Below are 17871 nucleotides of genomic sequence, written 5' to 3'. Positions count from 1 at the left end.
ACGAGGCGTTTCTACAACTAAAGTCTAGTTTTCAATCGGACAACATACTAACCCATCCTGATGTTGACAGACCGTTCGTGGTAGAAGCGGACGCTTCTAGCTACGCGTTGGGGGCTGTATTGTCTCAGAAGGATTCCTCAGGGACCTTGCGTCCCTGTGGATTTTACTCGCGGCAACTAACACCCTTCGAGCAGAACTATACCATATGGGAGAAGGAGTTGTTGGCGATTAAGGTGGCGTTTGAGGTGTGGCGGCACTGGCTTGAAGGGGCACGGCACCAGATCGTGGTCAGATCTGATCACAAGAACTTAGAGCACTTGCAAACAGCAAAGAAGTTAAACCAGCGTCAAATCCGCTGGGCTTTGTTTTTCTCCAGGTTTAACTTCAAGGTGCAGTTCGTGGAGGGGAAGGCAAACTTGCGGGCCGATGCTTTATCCCGCAAGCCGGAATTTAAGACCAATGAGCAGGTAGTATGTCAGACCATCTTGCCTACTGCCTCTCTGTGTGTTGTAGATAATGAGCTTGGGTTACATGACCAGATCCTTGAGGCTCAGAAGGATGATGTGTGGACTCAGGAGCAACTGATGCTGCTCTCTGCAGGTAACCGTACCATACTGCCGCATCTCCAGGATCAAGACGGGGTATTGGTGCGTAGGGGGCAGGTTTACGTACCAGTAGGGACCCTCAGGTTGGAGGTGATTAGAGCCCACCATGACGAACCCATGGCTGGGCACTTTGGCAGGTTCAAGACCGTACAGCTTATCACCAGGAGCTACTGGTGGCCAAAGATGCGGCAAGACATTCTGCGCTTTTGTGACAGCTGCGCCGTTTGTCAGCAGAGTAAGACGCCTGTTGGGCGCCCTAGAGGGTTGTTATCGTCTTTACCTGTTCCGGAGAGGCCATGGCAAATCATTTCCATGGATTTTATTTCAGATTTGCCTAAGTCTGGGGGTTATACTTGTATTTGGGTGGTGGTGGATTTATTTAGTAAACTGGCTCATTTTATTCCTTGTTCAACCATTCCGGCGGCCCCTACGTTGGCCTTACTATTTACAAAGCACATCTATCGTTTGCACGGAGCACCCGAGGTGATTATTTCAGATAGGGCTCCGCAATTTGTGTCACGCTTTTGGAAACACTTCCATGAGTGTTTGGGGACTAAGTTAAACGTGTCTTCAGCTTTCCATCCGCAAACGGATGGACAGTCGGAACGGGTTAATGGGCTCTTAGAGCAGTATCTGCGTTGTTTTTGTTTAGATCAACCCACGGCTTGGGTAAAGTGGTTACCGGTGGCGGAATTTGCTTACAACAATGCGGTGCACACGTCTAGTCAGCATACGCCATTTGAGCTAACTTATGGTTTTCACCCACGGGGAGGTGTGGCGCCGTCGACCAATGTGGTCTCTTCGGACCCTGTGTACCGCTCTTCGGAAATGGCTGCATTGCATGATGTTGCCCGTCGCTTACTGTTGGAAGCTAAGGCAACGCAAAAGACTCAGGCTGACCGCCACAGGCAGGCAGGGGAGGAGTTGGAAGAAGGGGATTTGGTGTGGTTATCTTCCAAACATATTAAACAGGCTGGGGGAAAGTTTGCGCCTCGGTATTTGGGTCCCTTTCCTATCGTTAAAAAGATTTCTTCTGTTGCGTTTCGTTTGCGTTTACCGTCTAGTTTAAAGGTCCATCCAGTCTTTCATCGTTCGCTGTTGAAACTTGATACCTCTAGTCGTCGTGGTGCTATAGCGGAAGGTATCACTGCCACTTCTCCGCCATCGGGGGAGGAGGCCTTTGTGAGAGGGGATAGTGTTATGATTGAGCCTCATGGCTCTGTTACTGACAGACGTGGGCGTAAGACTCCTCGAGAGTCAGATACTCTCGAGGAGCGAGAGAGAAAAAGACTGCGAGACATATTTGCAGCACCATCTGACGAGGAGTCTTTCGAAGGGTTTACGGAGAGAATGGAGGAGGGGCTGGTTAGCTCAGAGGAGGATGAGATGGATTGGACTCGGGTAAGGGAGGAAGTGGGTGCCACTGGCCATGATGGGACAGAAGATGAATGGGGACCTTCAGGATTAGACCCATGGTTTAGCTGGAGGGATGGGACGGGATCCACAGCTGGAGATGCTGTTGGGCGTAGTCAGAGGTGTTCCAGCTCTGACGAGGAAAGTGATGAGGAAACGCCCGGGTTAAGGAGGACAGCTGACAGTGATGAAGATTTGTAACTGGCATAAAATGGGGCTTGAGAGCAATTGCAAATTGCGTTGGGCAAGGTAATCTGGGCAAACGCTTGGGATCCGTGTGTGTGTGGGACGCTTCCCTGAAGACTTGTGTGCTTTCCTGTACTATGACCTTGACCTTCCGTCGTCTTCTTGACGGACGCCATCTCCTGCTTTGAGAACTCGGACTGAACTGACCACGGCTTGTCTTCCCCCCCCTTCTTGGACTTGGAAAAACTACAAACGTCTGCTTCTGGCTTTGATCTACGGAACGGAACTGGTCTACTCAACTGCTACAATCCTTGGCTGAATTACTCGTGTTGGAGATCCTGTCTGCTGTGTGTGTGGGGGAGCGACGCAAGTTACTCTAAGCACAGTGTTGGCAGCAGAGAGGAATCTGCTGCCAATTAGTTGCATTCTTTGTATCTTTTGTTCCTTGGCTTTCGTTTCGTTTATACCCAGGCTGACGCAAGCAGTTTGTTTTTACCCGGATTAAACTCCGGTTTAATCCGGTTTATCTTTTGAACATTTACTTTTGCCCCTTTTTGCTCCTAAAGGCAAAAACTGCCTGGCCCTTGTGTTTTACGGGCATTTTTGAGTTCTGTAATCTAATAAACTCTGTTACTTTGAATCTTGTGGCGTTCTGTCCTTGACACCTATTTTGCATTTCTGAAAGTTATAACCACAGCAAAGGGTTTGACTGCACAAGGGGATTGAATAACATTATTAAAATACAAATGGATCTCTTCCTTTCTCTTTATAAAAGCAAAAACCACAATTGTATGACTGAGGGCTTGCCTACATTAACCAAAAATCATGTACTGGCTGCCTTCTTGATGCACAATAGCCTCTGGTGAATATTGCAGGGTTGGTTTTGTGTGTTTGTGTGTGTAACCTGATCTTTTCCTGCTTTTAACAATCAGGAGATACTCCAGAGTTGCTGGAACCTCTGGAATATTCATTTGCTTTGGGGAAATCAGGACAGTGGGATTGATTCCAGTTGGGACCCATTTGCTGTCCAGACTGTGCACTGGTGCCATCACCCTTTCATTGCAAGGAAAGGGGATAGAGCATGGCTGTGTCACTGCCACCGCTTCTCCTTGCTGGTCATGGAGTTCCATCTGATCTCCTTGCTGTTGTGGATAGCTCTGCTGATGCCAGAATAGGACACCCATGTGACCAGCAAGAAAAGGGTGATCTTCTCTTCTTCATCCTAGTTGCCAGGTGTCCCATTCTGACATCATCAGTACTAAAAATTCGGACAGTGTTGGTCAGAGACTGGATTTCAGTTTCCATTTTCCCATACAGTTTCAGGTCATCCATGTACATCAGATGTGAAATTTTGTGAGATTTCTTAGATGTTTGATAGCCGAGATTGGTTTTTTGTTAAGATTGTTGACAGAGGGATCATTGCAGTAATGAAAAGCAGAGGGGACAATGAATCTTCCTGGAAAATTCCTCTTCTGATGTTGATAAGTCCATAGCTTTCATTTCCAACAAACAGTTCAGTTTTCCAGTGCTCCATCATGTTTTCAATAAAGGTGCCAACGTTTTTACAAATCCCGATGGCATCCAGGCACTTGATGATCCAGCTGTGTGGGAGTGAGTCAAAGGCCTTTTTGTAGTCAATCCATGTCATGTGAAGATAAGCTTTTCGGCTTTTACAGTTCTCCAAAATCATTTTGTCAATAACTGGTCTTTTGTGCCCCTGCTTTTCCGTTTGTTGCCTTTCTGTTCATCTGGCAAGATGTTTTTTTCTTCAAGATAATCTTGAATTCTGTCAGCTATGATGTCAGTCAGTAGTTTAAACATAGTGGGCAGACATGTTATTGGCCTATAGTTTCCTGGTGCTGCTCCTTTTGCTGGATCCTTTTGTATCAGGTATGTTCTTCCAGTTGTTAGCCATTCACTGATACTTCCTTTCTGCAGCATCTCATTGAATTGTTGGGCTATTTTTCCATGTAAACTAATCAGATGTTTGAGCCAAAATCCATGAAGTTGATCACTACCAGGCGATGTCCAATTTTTGACTTTTTGCACTCGTTTGCTGATCATTTCAGTTGTTATTTCCATCTGTTCCATTTTGTTCTGTGAGAATTTTCCTTCAAACTCTTTTACCCACCCAGTGTTTTTGTTGTAGTTCTTATTATTTTCCCAAAGCTCTTTCCAGAACTTCATTGTTACAGTTTTCTCTGGTTTTATGGTTACTGTGTCTGTTGTTTGGTTCAGGCTCTGGTAGAATCGTCTTTGGTCTGATTGAAACAGTTGATTTTGTCTGTACTGGATGATTCTGGCTTCATATCTTTCAATTTTCCTGGCTGTTGCTGTAATTTGTTCTTTCACGATTTCCAAAGCTTCTTCAATTTTTCTGGTGTTCAGCCAGTACTTTCTGATCAGGTATTGCTTGATTTTGTCATTCTTCAATTTCTTCTCTTTCATATTTTTCAGGTTACTTGCATCTGATCTAAGTTTCTTGATTTTCAACTCTAGCCTGACCTTCCACTTTGGTTTTCCAGTCGATTTTCTTTGGGGCTGCTTTGGTTGTAGGAGCCCAAGCTCTTCTGTTACTATCACTGCTGCACTGTAGCCAAACTGGTTTGTTTGTTCAATTGATGTTATTTGGACAGTGGAGAGTACTGTATTCACATCTTTCATGAGAGGCGCCTGGTGTCTCTTGGGCACTGTTTTTAGAGTTGGGAGCCACTTTCTTATTGCATTTGCTGCAACATGAGCCATGATCCTATCCTTGAACTCTTGTTGTCTTGCTGTCAAGGTTCCTGGTTGTTCAACATGTGTTTCAAGTGCTGGTTCTTCAAATTCTTGCAAAAGCTCCACACTTTATTCTGGTTCAATCTGTTCCACCATTCCAAGTGTTGCTGGAGTATCTGCTGCTGTCTGTGCTGTGTAGTAATAATTATTATTATTACTATTATTATTAAAGGTTGGCTTTATAGGTCAGCCTTGTACCTGAGCCATGCAATAGGACGAGGGAGTAGTTTTCCCCATTTGCTTCCCTATCCTAAAATGGGGAGGAGCTTTGTATAATTGGATGTGCAGTTGATGAGAATCTGGCAGTCATAAATGCACTTTCTCTTTGAAAGATGCTTTAAACTGCACTGAGTGGGGGTGGGTGGGTGTAGATTTTATGATTTATGGAACCCCTTCCAACGGTATAATTCTGTGATTTGGTGAAATTACTCTGGTCCCTTTGCATCTTAAATGTTGTCTAGAGAGGGTTGAGGGATTACTTCATCATTGAGGCAAATGATGAAAGCTGAATCCTCAAAGCAAATAGCATCCAGGACAGTGTGGGAATCTCTTGACCCTAATATTTTGCCTCCCTCCAGGTCCTTCAAGATATTAATTAGGACTGAAGAAAGTACTTTCCCTTCTAATATCAGTTAACATACTCTAAAAACCCTTTAAGCTGTGAAGAGATCACCGCCCCCCCCCCCTTCCAACATTCATGACAAACTTCTCACAGTCCCCATTCTCCTGCCTACATTAAGTCCAAGGTTTGAGAGAGAGGCAGCCAACTCACTGCATGGGCAGTCTTTGTTGCCGCTGCCCTCATGCTCTCAGACAGAACCATCAGTTTTCTGCTGTCAGTAGTTGTCAGCTTCCCTCCTGTCTAATGAGTGCATTTTGGAAGTCAGTCGTTTGACCAGCTTTCAAAATATTTTCCCACTTCTGTATCAGGTTGTATCTGATGTGTTTTTCTTTTTCTAGTGTGATGCTATGAAGACCTGCAAAATTGCATGAATGTCAAAGACTTTGAGTCTGTAAAGGTGACAGATCCATATTTGGATCTCAGTATTTAAGCCTGCCTTTCTTCAACTTTATTTGTTGGACTTTTATTTTCCTTAAGGAAGAACAGAAGCATTCTTTTCTTATTAGGCTGCGCTCCACAGGATGAGAGCGGAGAGCTAGAAATATAATAACCATTAGAAAATACATTCCAACTGTAGCTTTTGTTGCACATGTAGTAGCTCTCACTTAATGCCCCCCTCCTGCAATAGAAGATATAATGGTTATTATTGTATTTTATCAAGCTTGCCCATTGCATATAAAGGAAGCAGGGTGGAGGGAGGGAACACAGCCAAGAATAGACATGAAATTGTTAGTTGTCTATTATTTTCATTTATTTCTATATATTTCTATTGCCCGTCTTTCAAGATTTAAAGGAAAGAAAATCTTCTCAGACTAGAGCTCTTTCTTGTTCCATCCAGCTAAAATTCAGTAATGGTTTGTGCACCTACATGTCTCTGGTTTGCTTTTTGCTGCTAGACATTTATGAAGCTGCAAAATTGTTTGTGAACCCCCCACTGCCTTTCACTGTTTGTATATTTGTCTTGCTTATTCACAACCATTTTTCTTACAATTGGTATTTGTTTGGGATAGTGTTCATGTATGAGTGGCAAGCTTTTTGCCTAGGCAGTTGGATGGATGCTCTTTGACTTTTTCACACTAATTTCCTACAGTGCAGCATGGCAGGACTTTGACCACGACCCAGCTTTAGTTGTGCCTATGAAGAACTGGTTGGGTCAGAAGTGTCCCTTTCACAGTAATGTAGAACAGAAAGCTAGCATCTGTCTCTCATGCCCATATTTCTAGATGCAGATGCTGCTACCCATTCACAAAATGAAATTTGAAGTGGGACACTGAGAATATGTTGAAGTGGACATTTGAATGTGTAGGACTTCCTTTGAATTGAGTGCAGATGTACTAGATTGGTGTTAGCAGCTGCCTCCAGATATGAGATTAGTGAAATTAGCAGTCTGGGCCAACATCCTGTTGGTGCTCTGTACTAGCAGTTGCCTTTTTTATATGGTAGCACAGAAGCCACCAAGAAAGGTCAATCAAATCTTTCATCTCTGAGCAGCCTATTCCTCACTCCCTTAATATCTGCAGCATCTGTGGCCCCTCTCATCATGATGCCACCATCTATGCCAGTGTAGGTATCCAGCTAGGCTTGCGCAATTCGTCTGGAGGGCAGTCCGTTTTTGGCATCTGAATTTTGTTGGATACCCAGATCCATTTTCGGGAGCTTCCTGAAAATCGGTTAATTAAAAATCAGTTTTCAACTAGGGAGCTGAAAGATCCAGGAAGATCCAACCAATTGGCAGCAATGGGGAACTTACAAGGTTTCGCTGTTCGTTCCTAGGACCCTTTTCTTTCTTCCCTTCAAGGGAACCTGGATTTGAGCAACAGGGTTAAGGAAGCACCCTTCCTGGGACCCTTTTCTTTCTTCCCTTCAAGAGAGCTTGGGTTTGAGGAATGGGGATAAGGAAGCACGCTTCCTGGGATGCTTTCCTTTCCTTACGGTAAGGGGGGGGGGGAAGGGGGTTCCGGAATTTAAAAGAAGGGGCCTTAATGGGGACTGGGAGAGTCTCCTGTCTCGGGCTGATACCCATTCAGAGGGTGCTGCAGGAGGGAGACGCTTCCTTTTACAACTTCTCGGCATTTAGCGGGAACATTGTGAAGAGCCATAGAAGGGATCTTGGGGGGGAATGGGCTCCAAGACCACTTTTTCTTCATTCTCTACCTTCCCAGGAGATCTGGAAGGACTTGCTCTTAGGCAGGCTCTAGCTTGATGGGCGATACTTTTGTTCCTATTGTGGGTGATGGGAGGTGTAGTTCACCCCATGGGGAGTGCTATGGGGAGGACAGAAGTGTGGTCTTGGGAGGGAACCCCATTTCACTTTCCCCCCATAAGAAGAGGAGTAAAAGGAGGTAAATAAGAAGAGGGGCAAATGGGGAACTGATGGGTTCCCCTATCCTTTCCCACATCAAAGCCCAGTCCAGATCTTTTGCCTCTCCCAACAGCTAGGCAGGAAGGGGGGAAGGAAAGGTAGGAGACCCTAAGGACTCTTGGTAGCTCCAACCATGTGTTCAATAGGATTTACACAAGGCTTATTTATTTACCTGTTTGTATCCTGCTTATTCTCTCTTAAAAGAGACTCAAGGGTTAAGAAAGCACCCTTCCTGGGCTCTTTTCCTTTCTTCATTTCAAGGGAGCCTGGGCTTGAGCAATGGGGTTAAGGAAGCATGTGCCGCCTACTCTCGAATAGAAGGGAAGAAGCCGTGCCTGGCAGCCACTGAGCCATTTTGGGTGAAAAAAACATGGCAGTTGAGCCCTTGCTGTTACAGTCATCCAGAGAAGGTGAACAAACCAAAAAAGCTGAAGGAAAACAGCTAAAACAGATCAGTGCGCAAACCTAATTCTAAGTACCATCAGGATTCCACACCAAATATCCAGCAATTCTACTTGTATTTTTGGTGCTAATTATACATTTGCTTTCTTGAAAACCCACTCTCAAGCAGTATTGAAGACACAGTGCTCAGCCCAGCAGGAGGCTTTTGCTGCTCAGCCACCTTTGAAATTGATAGGGACTGCTGACAAGCGCCATCCCCATTTGTTACAATGATGCTGTGCATCCTGGCTCCAGGAGTGTCCTGATTCCATTAAACTAAGATATATATGGTATGCTGAATATTAAAATTTTGTTCACTATTGATGCAGAGCTTTCATGAGCTCTGTTCTGATTTCTGGTTTTTTAAAAAAAATTATTAGATTTTAACTTTGGGTTCATCAATACAGTTCAGACATGGGGGAATAGCATAAGAGTTCACTGAACATTTGGTTTAAAAAGCAACAGCCACAAATATAATTGTATTTTTATATTAAGCCTATGATATGCTAGCACAAGCATTCATATCTATCTGGAGGAGGAGTATAAACTTGTCTCTTGGCATTTATGCATTTCATAAAGATGTGCCGGCTGCTATAAAAAATGTCATGTTTTGGGCTGTTCTCATTACCGTAACTTGAACTGTTCACAGCTAATGACATCCATATTTTTCTATGAAAACTTTTATAATAGAAGCTGGCTCTTTTATAAAAGGTGGAATTACTTGGGTGTCAAATTCCAAGGCATACCCTGTTGGACAAATCCAATTTTTGTCCCAAGAAGAGTAAAGCCATTAAAATAAAGTGAAATTATCATCTTTTAAGTTCCATTGATTTTGCATGTCTGTTCTAGTTGGGATTAAAATTGGAAGTCACATAATGAGTGAAGTTGTGTATAAGACAAAACTTTTGACTGTGCTGGCATTCTTTTATGCCTTTTCTTCAGGTAGTTTGAGCTCCTTTCATTTTGATTTCCATAGGGGGGCATGATCGCATTGCTGCTTTCCATCTTGTGCCTGGTGATGATCCTCTACACCCGCCGGCGTTGGTGCAAGCGCCGCCGAGTTCCCCAACCTCAGAAGAGTGCCAGTGCTGAGGCAGCCAATGAGATTCACTACATCCCTTCAGTGCTGATTGGGGGGCATGGCCGTGAGAGCTTACGTAACGCTCGCGTGCAGGGCCATAACTCCAGTGGGACTCTGAGCATTCGAGAGACCCCCATCCTGGATGGCTATGAGTATGACATCACCGACTTGCGCCACCACCTTCAGCGGGAGTGCATGAATGGTGGCGAAGACTTTGCGAGCCAGGTCACCAGAACGCTGGACTCACTGCAGGGCTGCAATGAGAAGTCAAGCATGGATCTCACGCCAGGTGGGGCATAGTCACAATTCTGTGTGTAGCTCCCTACAGCATTACGATGTGAAAGGTTGGATTCTTTTGCTTGCATGCTCCATTACAAGTCAATCTCCTTCATTCTCTCTATATCATGCCTCAATGTCACAACCCAACATAATGCTCATAAATGGTTCCACAAATTTATTGTGACATATTCCCTCTCATCTTTGGAAGGGAATCTCACTAAAATAGCACTTAGAGTAAGATAATATGGGTTATTAGCTAAATGTGCAGCTTGGCAAAGTATTAACAGTTATCAAAGTTCGTATATGTTTGACAGCTATCAAAGTGACCCTGGATTATTTGGAAGATTTCCTCCCATTCTGAATTGCAGGCATGGCAAAGTGGATCACATAGAATCATAGATTTGGAAGAGACCACATGGGCCATCTAGTCCAACCCCTGCCATGCAGGAAAAGCACAATCAAAATACCCCAGTCCAGTCTGTTTAAAAGCCTCCAAAGGAAGAGCCTCAACCAGACTCTGAGACAGAGATTTCCACTGTTGAACAGCTCTCACAGTCAGGAACTTCTTCTTAATGTTCAAGTGGAATCTCCTTTCCTGTAATATTTTCTCCAGGGAAAAGCAGTTTGAGCCCTCTCCTATATAACATAGTTCTAGTCTGCCCTTCACATCATAGCTATTAATGGGACAAACAAACGCCTGTGCACAAAGCTCTATAAGGCCAAGAAGAAATAATAAAATGCCTACTTTGGCCCGGAGCAGTGGGAAAGTTGTGGGAATGGTCAGCAACAGTATCTTTAGCAATCACAATTTGTTAAGATTTTATTGAATTATTTTGGGGGATTGCTTTTAGCTATCCAATGATTCTTTTGAATTGGTCAGCTTGAGGAATTGATACTGAGCTGTGTGTAGGACTGGAAAAATACTTTGATCATATAATGGCTGTTTATAGTATTGGGATCTGAACTCCTGTTTCTAGTTTCTCTGCTCCTAGAGATTATCTTAATATGATTACTTGGATAGCTGGAAATGAATATTTTCTCTTTCTTCCCTACTCCCCTTTCTCTTTCCCATTCTTGTTTTTTGTCTCCTTTTCTCAAAGTTTTTGCCTTAAATTCTTCCTGTTCAGGAAGTGACAATGCCAAGCTGTCCTTGATGAACAAGTACAAGGATAATATCATTGCCACCAGCCCTGTGGACTCCAACCATCAACAGGCTACACTGCTCTCTCATACCTCCAGTAGCCAGCGCAAGCGGATCAATAACAAGTCTCGAGGTACCACCTGGAATATCTTCCTTTAAGTTAATATGGGGATGGTTCATTTCCTGGGTTTGAATCCAGAGAGTGTGGGGACAAACCACAGATTCCACCAATCACCATTAAGTGATTGTATAACTTGGTCCAGGTTTGGTTTTGAAGGGTTGAAAGCAATGCGGCTCCCCTATTGTTTGTCACCAGCACCTAACATTCAGGGATAGCCTCCCTATAACATGGATGTACCATTTGTGTTTTGTAGCTTGTAGTTACTGAGAAAAATACTATACTCTTATTTATGCAATCTAGAAAAATATTGACTTTTTAAACTGCCACATCACACTGTTGACATTTTCAGCTTGTAGTCTAGTAAGGGCCGTTCCACACAGCCATATAACCCAGAATAATCCACAGTAATTGCTTTGAACTGAATTATCTGAGTCCACACTGCCATATTGGGATTTTTTTTAAAAGATATTTTAAAGAATGGTTAGATTTTAGCCTTTCTTGTAAGCCGCCCCGAGCCCTAGGGGAGTGGCGGCATATAAGTTTAAATAATAAAATAAATAAATAAATAAATATTATCCCATTCAATGTGGATGTTATATAGCTGTGTGGAAGAGGCCCAAGACTCCTAGTTCCTTTTTACATGTATTGTTTTCTAGCCAATGTCACCCTTCTTATATCTGTGCATTTCATTTTTTCTGCTTAATGTAGTGTCGTACATGTTGAAGTTCATTTTGTTAGTTTTGGCCCAACTATCTCATCTATCAATGTAATTTTGGATTCTGTCCCTGTCCTCTGGGGCAGGGGTTCTCAAACCTTTTCAGCCACAGAGCCCTTTTTGAAGCAAAGTTTTTTTGTGGAGTCCCAAGAAATGTTTATATATTATAATCTATTATATATAATGTATATATAGCAGGCATGGGCAAAATTTTGAAAATTTGACAGATGGGCTGGGCCAGTGGCAGATGGATAGAGAGTGTTTGTGTGAACTAATTGAAAAAAAATGAACAAATTCCTATGCACACTGCACATATCTCATTTGTAATGCAGAAAGAAAGAAGGAAAGAAAGAAAGAAAGAAAGACCAATACAGTATTTAAAATGAAGAATGATTTTAACCAACATAAGCTTAACAGTATTTCAGTAGACTACCTCAGGGGTCATCCAGTTCAGTCCCCTTCTGCCATCCTGGAAAGGCACAATCAAAGGCCACCCAGCCTTTGCGATAATAACAATAATGATGATAATGCTAATGGGAGTAACCCCAGGGGCCATCCAGTCCAACCCAATTCTGCTATTCAGGAAATGCACAATCAAGGCACCCAAAACAGATGTCTGAGGGAAAATTGCTTTGGTGGTGAGAGAGCTGAGGGGAAAAGGCTTTTGGCTTTAAGGGGCTCCACAGAGCACACTTTGAGAACCTCTGTTCTGGGGTACTAGCATTCACTTTCAATTTGGTGTCACTTGCAAATTTGATAAGTATGCCCTCTCTTCCATCATCCAAATCATTGATAAGGATGTTGAATAGCACTAGGCCCAAGACAGAACACTGTGGCACCCAATTGACATCAGAACTGTCAGCCTCTAGTGTCTCTCAAGTTCTGTTCTGGTCACAAGTGTACATGGACCAGAAATGGGGTACTGTGATTTGGAGATGTGAAGTGGACTCAAAGTGGGGTTCTCTTCTCCTGGATGATTTTTCAAGGATGATTATTAAATACAAAATTGTTGAGAGCTCTAAAATGGCCTCTGATTGGTTAGGATTGCCCTTGTGGAGGGTGCCTTCAAATGAAGTTTATTGTTTATCTCATTTATATCACACCCTTATCCTATAGAACCTAAGAATAGATAATCTTACAATCTAGAAAGTGATCACAACATAGCTGTGCTGGTTTTGTAAGCAAATGCTAAACCATATCCCATTAGACAATGCTTTCTGGCATTTCAGTGTCCAGTCCCAGATCCTTGACTGCTTTGGGTCAAATGTGGACAAGTGAAATGCTATAAAGTATCTGTATTTGGCTGAGAGCAGTCTCCAAATCTCTTGTGAGAGTTGGGGAAAAAACCCTAAATATTACCGAAGTTATCTACTGAGTTTAGTAAGTAACATAGCAGTATTAGTATTTTATCTGTAAATGTGAAATCATAGTGACCAATTTCATTACATTGTTTTAAAGGAAAACCCAGTAAATAATTGGATAAAATTTGAGGGTATCGATGTAGAGATAAGGACTGGTCAAATTTGTGGTAGCCTTGTCTTTGCTAATTAGGACCATTGGGTTTATATTGTCAATTTGCCAGACCCTTAGGCCCACATAGTGATTCTGAATTGTATTTACCCTAAGATTATTAAGTTATTTCACTAAACAGAAGTAGTGACAGTGCATATTAGATTCTGCTTCTAATTGTGGCCTCTGTGTAGTCAGAGCTTGTTGTAATATCCTGAACGTATCCACATCTCAGCTTCCTCTTCCTCTAATACATTCAGGCATGTCTCATAGCCTGTTGTAACTGAACTTTTCCCCTTTGCTTTGCCTTTCCTCTTGGAAGCCTAAGGCTTAACCTACATGTCAAAGTGAATGAGTTTTTCTCTTCTGTGTTTTATTTTAACTCTAAGCAACTTGTGGAAGTTGTATGTGAAGGGTCTTTTAACATGCCCACCTATTCTTTGGGAGGGGAGGGGGGCATTTTCCATCTCCAAATCTCTATCTCCCATTTGACCTTTCTCCTACATGGGAAAATATGGAGAGGACATGTAATGCTAACATACCTTTTCCTTCTTGGGTGAAAAAGCAGCTCTCGAGGGAAGTGACAGGTAAAGTGACAGGGCGGAAAGCATAAACTGCTCTCCTCAACTATTCTCCCAATACCTTGACTCTCAGCTTTGCTTTAAAAAATGATGAAGGGAACTAGAACATGGAACTCTTATTAATATGTAGCCTGATAGGCCAAAGACCACCATCAAATACAGTCTGGAGAAAAACCCAGTAAGGTTCAGTCTGCAATTTCAGTGGGAAATACCAGTGCAGTATGCAATGGTAAAAAAGTATGTATTACACCTCACAGGTAATGTTAGCAATTGTTTTGTTTCTGCTTTTTCAAATATGTAGCTGGCTCTGCATTTCTGAACCCTGAAGGGGATTCTGGGACGGAGGCGGACAACGATCCCCAGCTGACATTTTACACAGATCCATCACGAAGCAGGCGCCGCAGCAGGGGTAAGTGACAGTAAAGCAATAGTAGTTGCATTGGGCAAGGCTCTCAAGGGGAAGCTTTTCAAGACAGTGCTTAGGGGTCCTTCAAGGCCACACTTGCCTTTCGTGTGGTGATTGCAGGCCTGACACTCTGCACATGCTTCATGGGAATAATAACACTGTGTAACACAATTTTTGTTCCTGGGTTATAAATGTCATTTCCTAATTGGTTATATCATAAAAATACAGAAAATGTTTATTAAACTGCAAAAACTTGGTTGTTGCAGACCATCCTGCAACACGTTTTGCTATAATTTTTCAATGAATATCTCATAGAGTCTCAACCAATTCAATATAGTTTGTGGCAGCCACATAAACAAAGTTTATGGGGCATAACAGCTACTTTCAAAGCAAGTACTGCACAATCAAACAGGAAATAACACTTTCAAACCAGGAACAGAAAATTATCCAAATTTTGTTACATAGTGTGATCACCAGCTTCTTGCCACTCTAATTCCCCTCACACCGCAGGATTTATGGTTTTGAAATGTCTTCTCCCTCCATTAGGTTACCCCTGCAAATTTTCTTTCCAGCAATACTAACAGTTGATTGATGGCACATCTTTCCCATGCTTTCTGTTCGTCACCAAAACACCATGTATCTGAAGCCAGTATTTTGCCCTTCATTTTTTCTCAGTGCATGATTTGATCTGGAAAGAGTTTCCTCAAGGAAGAAAGTTTGAAAACCATTGCTGTGGATAAATGTAGATGTAAATAAAAATCAGAATGTAAAATCTACATTATTTGAAGCCTTCCCTTGAAGAAGGGCTCCCAGCAGAGCTGACACAATCCATCATCTTTTCCAGACCAATAAACACATTTCTATGATAGATTTCTCTCTGCATGAGCTGTCTCGGTGAGGTCTTTGAAACCCAAGCCCTGTCTTGTCTCCTTGCATGTTGCATATCCCTAAGGCACCTGACTTTACTGTGTCAAGGAACTGGTTGTCATGGAGAAACCAGCCTATGGAAAGGACAGGGAAGGGCATGAATTAAATATGTAAAGAATTGACTTCCACTTTGGAGTAATACATTTATGTTTCACATCTGCATCATATAATATTACTGATAACACTGAGTGCTCTTTCTATCAATGCTTTGTATATTACACCTCCAAATCTTCCAAACCATATTGAAACTTCCATGAACATTCCTATATTCTTAGAAATGTTTCACCTTAGCATCACTTTTTTAATTTACCTCAAGTTTCATTTAGGCAACGAAAATCTGTGGCGCCTCAAAATTGCTCCTATGAAGGCACCAGGAGATCTGATGTTGCATTCTGGCCACCAGACCTCAATTCCTTACTGTCTCTGTAATTATAATGGCTTGCTAGAATTGGGAGTCCATGGCCTTTGTGATTACGAGCACGCAGTAGTACTATTGTGAATGGAGCATTGAAGATTTGTAGAACTGGGCTGATTGTGAGTGAATCAATTTGCTTTCCAAAGGCAAAATTAGGAAGAAGGTCCTGTTATGTTATCTGACTGTACTTAGAGCAGTGGTTCTCAGCCTGTGGGTCCCCAGATGTTTTGGCCCTCCCAGAAATCCTAACAGCTGGTAAACTGGCTGGGATTTCTGGGAGTTGTAGGCCAAAACACCTGGGAACCCACAGGTTGAGAACTACTGACTTAGAGGATCTAGGCCCCAGTTGTCTTTTGTAACTCCATCTGCACTGCTATAACTTTCAAATTGCATTATGTGGTCAGTGTAGACCAGGCATGGGCAAACTTTGGCTCTCCAAGTGTTTTGAACCTCAACTCCCGCAATTCCTAACAGCTGGTCAGCTGGTTTGCCCATGCCTGGTATAGACCCATATAATGCAATTCAATTGCATTGATCTGAATTATGAGTCTACACTTAAACCTTCATTATATGGCAGTGTAGATGAGCCTGTGTTTGCTCTCTGAAGCTGCCAGAGGGTACCAGGGAAAGCTCTGTTAAAATAGCCTATATTCCTTAATTGTCTCCAGTGCAGCTCCCTAGAGGTTGGTATGGGCAGCTTCATTTTCACAGTAGATATCATGAGGCAAGAAGCCCAGTTCAGTTTGAATTGTCCATAGACTCTTGCTTGGCTCTATAGTGAGTGCCGTGAATAAATTGACAACCTGTACTTAGGTTGCCCATGACTATTGTTGTGTGGATGGAAGAGGATGTGGAACTGTGGCCCCATCTACACTGCCATATAAAATCCATATTATCTGCTTCAAACCAGAATATATGAAAGTGTAGACTAATATAATTCAGTTCAAAGCAGATAATCTTTTTTATATGAATGACAATGTAAATGGGACCTGTGAGAAATGCATCAACTAGAATTGTGTTCCTCACAAAGAAAAGTGAGTGCAGATTCATTTTTAAATGTCATTAGTTCAGTCAAACTTTATTATAAAATATAATGCTTTTTTTTGTGTCAGGAGTGACTTGAGAAAGTCGCTTCTGGTGTGAGAGAATTGGCCGTCTGCAAGGACTTTGCCCAGGGGACGCCCGGATATTTTGATGTTTTATTATCCTTGTGGGAGGCTTCTCTCATGTCCCCGCATGGAGCTGGAGCTGATAGAGGGAGCTCATCTGCATTCTCCCCGGGTGAGATTCGAACCTGGCAGCTTGCAGATCAGCAACCCAACCTTCAAGTCACAAGGCTTTAATCCACTACACCATTGGGGGCTCCATATAATGCTTATTAGTACTGCATTGCAAAAGAAGCTCTCTGTTTCTTTGGGATTTCCCCTCTCTCTATTTTTTTATGGCTAGACACAAATAGGACAGAGTCTATGCCAAGCTGAAGAAACAGGTCAGACAAAGTCATCTGACTGGTGTTTGATGGGCCCTGTGTTCTATTTTTACAGCTTTGGGCCAGTTGCAAGTGGGCTAACATTGGTCTGCTTGCTCACACATATCATGTAGATACATACGATGTCATACTCAAGTTTGCGGGCCTTTCTATTTCTACCCAGGCACAATTGAAATCCTTATTCCTTCTCCACATGTAACATCCATGTTGCAAGTGGGCAATCCACACCATAGGTCAATGCCAGTGTACGCTCACAAAATACCAGCATTTGACAAAGATTTGACTCTGAACTATGATGAATGAGAGAACCATTTCTATTTCCTGCACTTGGTTTGTACATTTTCTGCAATCTGGGATAAAATGGGAATTTATTGAATGTTATTTTCTGAAAATAACATCCAGGTTGCCTAACAATATAATTAGAAAAATATTGAAACAATGAAAACTTGATGCATATTTGAAGTTGAAACAAATGGATTTGGGTCAGTTACAGTTTCAATTAGAAATATACTTCCTGAAATGTTGAGTAAGCTTTGGGAAGCCAGCATGATGTAGTGATTTGAGTGTTGGATTAGGGCCTCAGGAGGCCAGTATTCAGTTTCCCATTCTGGCATGGAAACCCAGTAGGTGATGCTTGGCAAATCACATCCGCTCAAATATTGTGATAGGATCGCCATAAGGGAAGTTAATTTGAAGCACATAATGAACAATTTGCATATGTTTAGAGTACCCACTCCTGTTGATTAAAACATTTAAAAATAAAGCTGATCTCAAGTACATTTTAAATCATGATCTCTGCT

The 17871-nt window shown here is 42.5% G+C and overlaps 1 protein-coding gene across 3 annotated transcripts in view; it reads left to right on the top strand.

Annotated features, from left to right (window-relative positions):
* Nucleotides 1–17871, top strand: part of astn1 (astrotactin 1) — a 302993-nt gene that overhangs the window by 132290 nt on the left and 152832 nt on the right. For 2 of the 3 annotated variants that reach the window (XM_003219851.3, XM_062977759.1), the window contains exons 3-5: nucleotides 9384–9777; nucleotides 10868–11041; nucleotides 14136–14243. In XM_003219851.3, the coding sequence (XP_003219899.2) occupies nucleotides 9384–9777; nucleotides 10868–11041; nucleotides 14136–14243 (676 nt within the window). The remainder of the gene's footprint in view (nucleotides 1–9383; nucleotides 9778–10867; nucleotides 11042–14135; nucleotides 14244–17871) is intronic. The other variant, XM_008108949.2, reaches the window with a different exon arrangement.

This window comes from Anolis carolinensis, chromosome 4, assembly GCF_035594765.1.
Source record: "Anolis carolinensis isolate JA03-04 chromosome 4, rAnoCar3.1.pri, whole genome shotgun sequence".
Classification (NCBI taxonomy): domain Eukaryota; kingdom Metazoa; phylum Chordata; class Lepidosauria; order Squamata; family Dactyloidae; genus Anolis; species Anolis carolinensis.
The sequence above is the reverse complement of the archived record's forward strand: the minus strand, read 5'-3'. Positions and strand labels throughout refer to the sequence as shown.